Genomic DNA, 12,284 nt, shown 5'->3' with positions numbered 1-12,284 from the left:
GCAAATGCTCTTCAAATTTGTCTTGCTACAAATTATAATGTTATCAATTTATGCAAATACATATTTCTAATGCAAACCTCTTCTAAGGTTACAATACAAAGATTCATAAGTTACTTTAGGCTCTTTATGTTCTTAAAACCAGCTGAACTGGGGTATACATGTACCAACATCGATTTAAACATCGTTCTATCACTTCAGTAAATATATGTTATATTAAAATTTTGTCTTTAATTTTAATATAACAAATATATTTATATTTATATTTTATGAACCAAACTAATGGTTTCGCAATAAAACACTTAGCATATGATTCTACTGGAGATTTACAATTAATTTAGCAGATGTATTATAGCTAATCGAAACTGGGAAACGCGCAACGCGCTAATAAATAATACTTAAAATGAATAAGATTTCATCAAAAATTAAATAGAGAAAAGATAAGCAATGAAAAAAAAGATGCACAAGAAAAATGAGTTATCAAAAAATCAGGGTACAGAGTCCGAAATATATTAAAAAAGAAATGAGCAATGCGCGGCGCATACCTTTCTAGCGGTTATAAAATATAACATATTGTCAAATCCAAAGTCAACGGGTTGTATGTCTGTATGTTTATTCAGTTTTGGCTGCTGGATTCCAATTATTGTCACATTAACCTTTTATGTGATTGGGTTTCTCACCCAATTTTGTCGATATAACGGAACTATAAACAACTGGCATACAAGTGGGAGGTTTAAATAACTACAAAACCAGGTTTAACCCACCATTTTGTTCGGAAAACGCCTGTACCAAGTCAGAAATATGGTAGTAGTTTTTCACTTATTCCGTTCATTGATAGCGTTTGATTTTGTCAGTTTTTATGGACTTCCCTTTTTTTGCCTTGGAGTTCGGTATTTTTGTTATAACTTTTTGTAAGGATATATCGAGGAAGCGTGGTAGACGTCCATTAATAACATGTTTATATATAATATCTATCTAAACACAATAATATACTTAACCATGTCAAATTCTGTATGTTTAACAAATGAAGTGCAATCTCCTATATAAAAATAAGGAGATGTGGTATGATTGCCAATGAGACAACTATCCAGCAAAGATCAAATGAAGTGGATGTAAGCAATTATAGGCAACCGTACGACCTTCAACAATGAGAAAAACCCATACCGTATAGTCGGCTACAGAAGGCCCCGACATGAAAAATGTGAAACAATTCAATTGAGAAAACTAAGTCTACATTGCTCTATGAAACTTATTTTAGCATGAAGGTGTTAAGAGAATATATCTTCAGGTCTGAGAACTGAAGGTCATACTGTTACTTCTTAAGAATCTCATATTAATAAATGAAAGTAAAAAAAAAATCTATTAATTTTCCAATAAAATAATTTAATTAATAATTTTCACGGCACATTTCATCATAATTTAATTTCATTTTCTGCTTTACAAATATCTAAGCAATATTCCCATGCCATGAGCCAGAGGTTTACGGTTGAATCGAAGCAATAATTTAGCCCTAACTGCCAGTAATTCCAGATTTCTTTAATTTTCTATATCAATTTGATTTACGAAGACGTATTAATTGTTTTTCAACATAATTGAATATCATCATGAATTTTAATTAAATTTCGTCTTCCCTTAGCCATAAAAGCGGATTTTCGCTCCTGGAATAGTAAATTCCCACAAAAGTAGCGAACAATATTACCAGAGCGGATGTGAATTTGGGATTTCCATAATCTTTGCATCAATCGAGTATAAAATTAGATATCGCCTTGGAAAACTTGTTTTCTGCTTGGTTAAATCTATATTGTAAGACAAATATAACAGTCTTGTAGCGATAAAATCCTATACATTGAAATGACAAATAGCTTTAACAATGTTCTTTAATTAAAGAAGGTTGTTTATGTGCAATGTCGTATAAGCGATAATTACTAAATAAAAAAAAAGAAGATCTGGTTTAGAACTCAGTTCATTCTTTGTAAATGCACTTTTAAATCAATTACATTTTGAAATTTAAAGTTATCTATCAACAACGTCTATAAATTGATTGATTTTTCGTGTTTAGCGCCACTTTCAACACTATTGGCTATTTCGTGGCGGTCAGTTTTTATTGGTGGAGGAAGTCTGGAGTGTACCACCGACCTAACAATCCTAGTAAATTTAGACCGGAGTCGAACGCCACTTAGGGGGTGGAGGGGGGGGGTTCGAACTTATAAACTCAGTGTTGACAGGCTAGTGATACAGTAGATTACTCGGCCACCGAGGCCATTCTCTATAAATCGGAGAATGCATTAATTGATGTCATAAAGGTGCAAATAAATAATTTTTTTTTGTGAAAACATGTTCCTTTGTTAATTTCACATTTTCTGAATTTAAAAGACCTGTTGCTTTACCTTGAACAGCAATTGTTTCACGTCACAGTTGTAATATTTTTTCCTAACCTGCATTTAAATCGTCTTAACATGTGAAATAGATACTACTGTATATTCTACTTTTATTTTAACATGAATAATAGACGGTTTACGCACATCAGAAAGAAACCTTGAACTCAACTTTAAACAATATAATAAAAGGTCTTTTCCGTAATTTCCTTCGTGCAAATTAAATTTATCTGATATTTAGAGAATTTATCAGTATATTTTTGTCATGTGCCATGGATTCTGAGAATTCTTGACGATACACAGCTACATTTTGTAGAAGCATATTTTAGTGGTGTTTAAAGACGACGAGGTTTTTTTTAACGACTTTGACTACCCATGAGGGTCTTGCACGGTCGGGATGTTTAAAACGTTGACAGAAGCACATTTTATAAAAAGCATTTTACCAAAGCACATTTTCTATGAAAGGCTTAAAATCGTCATAATGATATTCACCTCGCTACCCCCGGCTGTATTTTTTTTTAACCATTTGGACAATAACACAACCACTTTCCACGGACCTTGAATCCGCACCTGGCAGTCAGAATTTTACAGAACTTTTATAACTAGCCAATCAAAAGATAAATATTTCTGGGTATAACATGAAATAAAGAATGTCAAAATATAGAAAGCAAATTTAATTACCGTTCAAAAGATGTGTTTTCCGTTATACAGGCCTTAAGAAAAGGTTGCGTCTCTAATTGTTAAATTTATCCTTGCATAGTTATGATTGACATTTCTTCCCTATTCTAAAACCATTTATTTAAAGTTGCATGTGTTACATTATATATGTTTTATTCAATCCTAATTTCACAGGCACTTGTCTCTGAAAAAATACTCTATTTGTTCTGAGAAAAGTGCGTGTGCTCAATTTTCAGACATAAAAACATATGCTACGGCGTCGGATATTCTTTTTAAATATATGTACTAGCTATGTTTATCATTTTCTAGCGTTGGGGTTTGGTATTGGAAGTAGTTTTGCTCTATTGATTTGTGATGTATTGCTTTTATTGTTAAACGATCGACAAACAAAAATAAACATCGCAAAATATATCAGGAGTTAACGATTACCAAGTCTCAAATTGTGAATGAATTCATACCGAAAGGTCTGACGTCAGCATTAACGTCTGTATAAATGAATATACAGCAATGATGCTTTTCTGAAAATTCATGACCTTAAAAAAACTGTTACAACACATTTTCATATACTTAATGGATTTACAATCACCCAAAGGAACAGTAAAACACAAAGTCAGAGTAAAGTTATGCATATAAAATCGATGAAGACTGAGATTATCAACGACACGTTAGTCTGAGAACACCATCTATAGTGTTGCTTGATCTCTACATAATAAAGCATCTCATTTGACCGTCAAGTCCCTACAGACTAGCCACAGTCAAGTGATATGATTAAATAAAAATCCAAACCATTATCACACAACTATATACTATCAGCATAACCACATCACGATATATGAATAAAACTGATGTAAATATTTTACCTTGTGCGTCATATCTTTATCTTTTTGAAACACAAATGCAATGATGATTGATAAAGTTAACTATATATTGTGAAGTGATAATGGAAAACCTTGGCTCTTTTGTGAACCAATAATTCATGTAGCTTTGGATGACAATTTTAATCAAATATTGTATTTATTGCTGTGATTATATTGTGAACAAAACAACATAACATAAATTAACCATTTTATGTTCTGAAACAAATGTTTTCATTTGTATTACGTTAAAGAAATCATCGTCATGATGAGAATAACCTGTAACAATTGATCATGGTACTGGACCATTGACAAAGGATGTTCGTAAAGACTTTTTCTCACATTTTCAACTTTTCCTTGCTATTTTTAAAAACTTTTCTGACTTTTTCCTGGGTAACGTATTACACAGATTTGCTTTTATTTGTCAAAATAATTAACACATATCACAATTACAATATGGCACAACAAGACTTAAAAAATTGGCGTTCGCTGCTTCTCTAAACACACAGCATTCAAAAGTAAGAGCAAAGACGGGTTAGCTCGGAATGTGTGAGGGTAGGGTTACTTGCCTTTTTGCGGACCGTCCCCATGTGGACTACTAATAATCCACTACAACTTAGCGGTTAATATTAGTTGCAATAACATTGAATTATTGTTGATCCAACTTATTTCTTTTGGAAAGAAAAAAACCCAAAAGAATGCGCAGTAAAACATCTTGTAAGATAATATTTGTTCAATAATACAAATTTCCGATGGAAAGTCGTTAAGTTCAATATTCATAAAAACCAGAATTCCACGATTAAGAAACATTTAGAGATTAGATTGAAAACAATTGGGATATAGTGTGAAAATTTGTCAGACAAATACTAAGGAATAAACCAAGACATAGAAACATTTACTGTACTCAAGATGTTCTGTGTTTTCTGAAATTACACCTTTGCAAATACAATTAGTCCCAGTATATTACACTCTCTGTTCAATGTTTGCTTTCATAGGAATTTATTAGCATTTCCTGTGGCTGAAATGAAAATTAAGATTTGAAATTGACATAGAACTCATTTTATCGTTTTATAAAAATCAACTATTTGCACATATTGAACGAAGCAGAAATGTCATTAAGTTGATCAGTTCATATGATATATCGAGTACGTCATCAAATGGCGTCCATCTAAGCTGCCTAGTGTCAACTTTACTCATAGAATTCTATTGTAAATGTAGTTCGAGTTTTATAGAATAATCGAAATATACCTATAGAATCTGATTATCTACAGTAGACAATATCATACTGCCTTCTAACGGTAAGTCCAGAGCCACATATATACATATATGTTATATCAACTTTTATCCTGAGTATGAAGGATATCACAAAAATGATCTATGAAAGTACTCCATCTGGTAAGCTGCACTTGGTAATTTTTTTCTTGTGTTAAAAGTTGCTCATAACATTCGAATTTCTTCATTGGTGATAATGTTTCGATTATAATTACATGTATTCTTTATAGTTGAATAATATCAATCATCACCAGAAATTCAAACAAAATTGTATAGAACAAAGTCAAAATATCTCCTATTATTACATTGGTTGCAATGAATTATATTGATTTCCCAGTGAAATAAAAACCGATAATTTCAAATGTGAAATAAACGTCGTTATTTCACTCCTCTGACTATAGGCGTTGTCAGGACGTCGATAACGTCGGATCAACACAAATTGTAAATGCGTAGAAAAAGATATAGTTCCTTACATTTTCTACTTAAATTTCTTAAAAAAGCCATTTGCCAATGTAATAAAAAGAATAACTAATCAAAGAATTCAAATATCGAAAAATATTCAACTCGTGACCAAACAACACCGATAATTAACTCATGCGCTACGCGCCTTCGTGAATAAAGTGGTGTTCGGTCACTCGTTGAATATTTTTCTCTATTTGAATTCTTCGATTAGTTATTCTATAATTAAATTTTTATGCCAAACTTCATCACTTCCATCACGGAAGACATTAAATCTACGTCATGTACGTCTTGAACTGCACTATCAAGTATAAAAAAAATACTCATGAAAAATCTCCGTTTGGGACAGACAATGTTTCTTGAACGGCATTATATCTCATGCCGATTAGAGATGTTTGGCAATACATTAAAGTAAACAAAAAGATGAACGCAGGACGACGCATATCGATCACTCGCGGGATAGGCCTAGCTGGCAAAAAAAACCCCTTATATGTAACACATGGTAATACAAAAATGTGTGAATTAGTTGGCAATACAAAAACATGTGTAACACATGGCAACACGAAAAGTATATGTCACACATGGCAACATAAAAAATATATGTAACACATAGCAACACAAAAAGTATATGTAACCCATGGCAACACGAACGTATCTGTCTCACATGGCAACATAAAAAGTATATGTTACTCAAGGCAACAAGAAAAGTATTTGTAACTCATGGCAACATAAAACAATGGCAATAACTGATGGCAAAACAAAAACTATGTGTAACACATGGCAAAAAAAAATAATAAAGTATTACATGGCAACACAAAAATTATGTGTAACACACGGGAACACGAAAGGTACTTGTCACACATGGCAACATAACATGTATATGTAACACATAGCAAAACAAACAGTATATGTAACATATGGCAACACAAATATTTTATGTAACACATGGCAACGATAAAAGTACATGTAACACATGGCAAAATAAAATGTGTACGTAATTCATGGTAACACAAAATGTATATGTAAATCACCATAACACAAAAATACATGTAACACGTAGTAAATCAAAATGTATATGTAACACATGGCAACACAAAAATATATTTAACCCATGGCAAAACAAAATATATATGTAACACATGGCAACACAAAAATATATTTAACACATGGCAAAACAAAATGTGTATGTAACACTTGGCAAAACAAAATGTGTATGTAACACATGGCAAAACAAAATGTGTATGTAACACATTGCAAAACAAAATGTGTATGTAACACATTGCAAAACAAAATATATATGTAATACATGTAAACACACGGCATGGCGATTAGAGATGATTGACAATACGAAACCTCAAAATTTAAAATGATGAAAAAATTAAATTAGAGAAACGAGGGACGCAGGACGATGCATAGCGATCACTCGTGGGTTTAGCTAGAAAAACAAAACGTATATGTAACACATAGTAATACAAAAATATGTGCAACACATGGCAAAACAAAAAGTATAATATGTAATATATGAAAACACAAAAAGAATATGTAACTCATGGCAAACCAAAAAAGTATGTAATACATAGCAGCACAAAAAGTGTATGTAGCACATGGCAACATACAAAATATATGTAGTACATGGAAAAACAAAAAATATGTAACATATGTCACTCAATAAGTGTACATGTAACACATGTCAACTCAATAAGTGTACATGTAACACATGTCAACTCAATAAGTGTACATGTAACACATATCAACTCAATAAGTGTACATGTAACACTTGACAAAACAAAAATTAGCCTATGACATGCTTGGCAACACTAATGGTGTATATATCAAGGTGCAGGATTCTTATTATGTGCTGTGTCTTTATAATGAACGGTATTAATTTGTATGGAAAAATTGGCATTAGTTGAGTACTGCAATACGCATTTGGTACTGCATGTATATCAATAGTCAAAATGTATTCTCAAATTAACGGAGTTTACTCATCAAATTGTATATTTTTTTTACCAAAATTCATTTTTCATATATCATCATTCCAATTAGTAAGATGTGGAGAAAATAAGATAAAGAAAACACTTCAAACCGAATGATTTCTGAAGCATAAAGAATGGGAATTAATATATCGGAATGTTATCAGGAGTAACATGAATTTTAATAATTAAATGTGATAATGGCATGAACAGCTGTCAATTGGTACAATATCCAAAACTTTCTTTACAGCTTCATGTGAATACGTTAGAAAAATAATAGTTTATCTATACAATTCAATATTCCTGAACAATATATATGTACGTTTTGGAAAGGATAAAAGAACGTATTGTTCAACAAATTCAATTTCTTGCCGTCATTAAAATCATATAAATATTGTATTCAATATTGATGGAATCTATTATATCCAAATTTTACACGAGTTTTATTATATAAAGTCATTATCAGTGATGAATCTGTAAAACTGTATATATTTTTGTAGAAAAGGTATCAAAGGGGAGACAATTACGTCAACTGATAAATTAAACTAAATATTTGTATTGCATATTAAGTCGTGCGAGTCAAATTGTGTACTCTCTTATGAATACTTTATGAATTGCATACAGATAGTAAGTTTGTCAAAACCTCCAGGAATATTCTTATCAAAATTAGCTTCGCGTGACGAGGAACATGCAGGTTTAATTGCTATTTGTTTATCATGATTATGTATTTGGACAATTGTAGTTTGAATAAAGTGATCATTCGATATGTGATATGATTGCCAATAAGACAACTTTCAACCAGAGTCTAAATGACGTGGATGTAAGTAAGCAGTTATTGGTTCCCGTACGTACAGCCTTTGGCAATGAGCAAAACCCATACCGTATAGTTAGCTATAAAAGGCTCCGACATGAAAAATGTGAAACAATTCAAACGAGAATAGTTTATATACATGAAATCCATAAAAACAACGAACCTTAATGGACGTACTATGTAATACAAAATGACCACAAGCTTGTTACTAATTGTGGCATTTTATTCAAATCACTGTAACAGTGTAAAAAGTAGAACTGATTGATCGTTGTCTGTTGGATGATCGGATGCAGTTTAAGTACTGTAATATAATTTGGGAAAGGAAATGACATTCAAAACTGAAATCTGCTGAAAGAATGTAGAATCGATCGGTAAGTAAAATAAGCATTCTATACGGCTATAAATCACTTGAAGTAGTTGCTATCAATAAGTTGGAATTTAAGAATATGAGCTTGTTAGTAAGAGGAAATACTATATCAAGATTTCCTTATTCTATCTATTAGATATATTTACACATCGTATATGGAACAGTGAAATAATTTTTTTCATCAATAACAACTCTTTTCTTTTTATATTTCAGATGTGGTGGAAAGAGACTTAGCAAGTGTATGTGATTATTTGATTTAAAAATTGTCTTTACCAAAAAGTCTTAAAGAGCAAACGAAAGTCTTGAATTAGATAATAGTTACAGAACTGGAATAAGAAACAATCAAAATGGGTGATACGTATTCAATCGTTTTCATATCGTCAATTGTTTCATTTGCTGTCAGTGTTGTGTCAAATTATACAGTGGACACTCAACTTTCGGTAAGCATTGTCAATATTTCCCAAATGCCTGGACACTCCATAACTGATTCGGAAAATATCGACCATTCCGATGTTGTCACAAAATTTCTTGAACTGGTAGAACAGTATGAACAAAATAAGTACAACTGTACAACTGGTACTAATTTTACTCTTGGAGATGGAGTAATAAAACAATACGGAAAAAAGCGTTTTAAAGCACAGGCTCTCGTTGCAGTAAATAGAGCAAACTTTCTAACTCGTATTTGGAAAGATGCAGATCAGAATATTTTGTCATCGGAAAACTTTTTCTTTTCGGCTGTCAGGTCTATGTTAGAAGGGGATCCCGAATTATTTGCTGCTGGGAATTGTTACGATAAACAGGAATTTAAAAACTACAGATTATTTTGTCCTTATTCGCATAGAACAGAAGACGGGAGACTTAATGTGAAGGATTTATCTGTGGAATATGATTATCTTGGAAATGATTCAGAATGGTTTTATTCAGCGAGAGTAAAAGCGAGCAAGTTGGAAAACTTTAACTACACAATAGGTGAGTATTTCAATTTGTACAGGCACATTTTCCGATTTTCTTACATTAAAAAATATTCTTTCTATAGGACTAGAAAATTAATTTCTATATAGCCTTGTACTATCTGTAATGTTATATAGTTGGGTCCTTAATGCTCTTTAATTTCGTACTTTCTTTTGCTCTTTTAACTTTTTTTTTACTCGAGATTCACTGATGAGTCTCTTGTAGACGAAACGCGAGTCTGGCGTACAATTTTCTTTTTATCATGATATGTATCTATGAGAGTTTATCATCAATTAATCTTGTTTTTAATGGAGCTGTTGAAGTCATTACTTAAACATTTTGGACGCCTACATGACTAAGTTGACCTAATGGAAAGCTTAGGTTACAGATGACAACGAATTTTGTTTATTTGTCTAAGCCGAACAACTCTCGTTCTCCTTTTCACAATTTCGAATGCGACTTATAACTGGTATGTAAACCTGCCACTAGTGGAACAAGAACTTCCTACTCTTCCAGAGAACCTGATATCATACCAGTTTATTTTCTAGTTTTGTGGAGTTGAAATTGCTTAATCTTCTATTTGGGGACAGTTTTGTTTTTAGTCTTTCTTTCATTGGCCATGGTTTTGTCTGTTTTTCCTCTTACTTGTTCTAATTGTAAGACTAGAAGAAACTAGATATTTAGATTGTAACATCTTATTTGACTTCTTATCTTGTGGTGTATTTTAATCTGTTTAAATCATTGTCATGTTTGCCTAAAGGTTTGGTTCAAACTTTTGTTATGTAGCTCTTCATTTAATTGAACGCAGAACATTTTGTATGTGGCATATGAAACATTTAATTGGTTTGTTGCAGTTTATTCACTGTAAATAAGCTACTTTAGTGTATTTATTGAATGATAGCTTGATGTTTAACGCCTCATTTCCGCTGATCGGATACATCGAGGCAAGTGTGACTATTTCTAAAATACAGATCTTAACTATTGACTTATTTTCAATGTTCTATTTTGATGCCCTTTACGTTATGGACTACCGTTCCTCTTATATCTAAAACATATCCTCATTTTATTTCATCCTGACAAAATGTACATGCTTTAAAATAATTACATCGATTATAACAAATGTAACGGTCAAAGTAAGATAAATGCACGATATCGGAGTTTCTTTCAGTGAAGCATGGTTAATCTAGCCTTTCAAATTATTAAGGCTAACTTTTTTGTTATCTAAATCGGTCGAATACTCGAAAAAAGGCAAAGTAAACAACTGAATATTATTATTTTATCAATGTCTTAGACGAAAAGAATACGTCTACATTCAAACTAATACTACAACCATACTCAAAAGAGGCACCGGTTACTGAAAACTAGCGTGACATAAGCAATCTGATTATAGATAAATCATGCCTGCTCCCACTTTAGTATCGGTTTCTGTAATTCCAGTAAGATTTCATATAGAATGGCAATGAACAGATCAGAAGAAACTACGAATTGCTCAAACTCAAAGTAAATATTCATCAGAAGTCAGTACATATTAGATAAATAAATGAAATGTTTTATTCGTGTTTTAAATTAGGCTTATAAGTGATTCAGTATTTAAAGAAAACCCGTTATCTAAATAGAACAATAACAAATGATTGATTGATTGTTGGTTGCTTAACGTTAAAACTGCCACTGGAAAATAAGGGTAAATTGGATAGGGACAGAAATTTAGCATTTCATCAGGCCACCTATGGATCCCTCAAAGAGTTGTTGCAAGAGTTCTGAGCGTGTAGAGAGCATGGCACTCTCTCAACACGAAGCATCGGATTTAACGTCCCCATTCTGATCGGACGTGACTGCGTACTTGTACATCCCGCACAGCCAAACGGACGCCCCACTGTGGCAAAGGTTTACTGCCGGTCGGAAGAAGACCTGTAGTGACATAATTCCATTCCCCAGTCACCATTGAGGTTGATAATAAATGAACAATAATGGTAAAAGTAATAAGCATAAGTGATAAGCCGAAGGCGTGAGGACTTTACAATGTAGGTATGAACGTTCGTAGGTAAAATATTCAAATATTAGATGTAGCAGAAAATGACCAATTGTCCGAATATCCAAACACTTGTGAAATTGTTCATGAAAAAAGATATAAGTTCATGACAATAAACAAAAAGAAAGGAAGTAACTCTTGACAAAATGTCTTGCATTGATCAATGATTTTTGTGTAAAATTTGCAAAATAAATCATAGCTTGATTTGTTTTATTACCACACAGAATATAAGCTTTAAATAGGATGTCCAGATGTGTGTTCTTTTATATATAAGTCACTAGTTATGGCTTAGATCATAAGATAATATATCAAACAAATTGTTTACAGAATACATTAGAATATTATTTAAACAAAACAAACATTAGGCAAAGCAATAAACCATAATCAATTTATCTTTGATCACATCAAGCAACATAATATAGTGTAATCACGATTAAAGATAATTTTCTGTTGTAAAAGAGTTCTGAGAAAAAACTTAATGAAGTAAATATGAAACAAAGAAATTCCAACCAAGGTAA

General features: G+C 31.9%; 1 protein-coding gene across 1 annotated transcript in view; it reads left to right on the top strand.

Annotated features, from left to right (window-relative positions):
• Positions 1 to 9,005: 9,005 nt before the first annotated feature.
• LOC127701460 (probable G-protein coupled receptor 158) overlaps positions 9,006 to 12,284 on the top strand; it is a 62,321-nt gene continuing 59,042 nt past the window's right edge. The window contains exon 1 of the mRNA XM_052205328.1: positions 9,006 to 9,755. Within this exon, the coding sequence (XP_052061288.1) occupies positions 9,134 to 9,755 (622 nt within the window). The 5' untranslated portion in view covers positions 9,006 to 9,133. The remainder of the gene's footprint in view (positions 9,756 to 12,284) is intronic.

The sequence above is a fragment of the Mytilus californianus genome, unplaced genomic scaffold, assembly GCF_021869535.1.
Source record: "Mytilus californianus isolate M0D057914Y unplaced genomic scaffold, xbMytCali1.0.p SCAF_5, whole genome shotgun sequence".
Taxonomy (NCBI): domain Eukaryota; kingdom Metazoa; phylum Mollusca; class Bivalvia; order Mytilida; family Mytilidae; genus Mytilus; species Mytilus californianus.
This window is presented reverse-complemented; position numbering and strand designations above follow the sequence as displayed.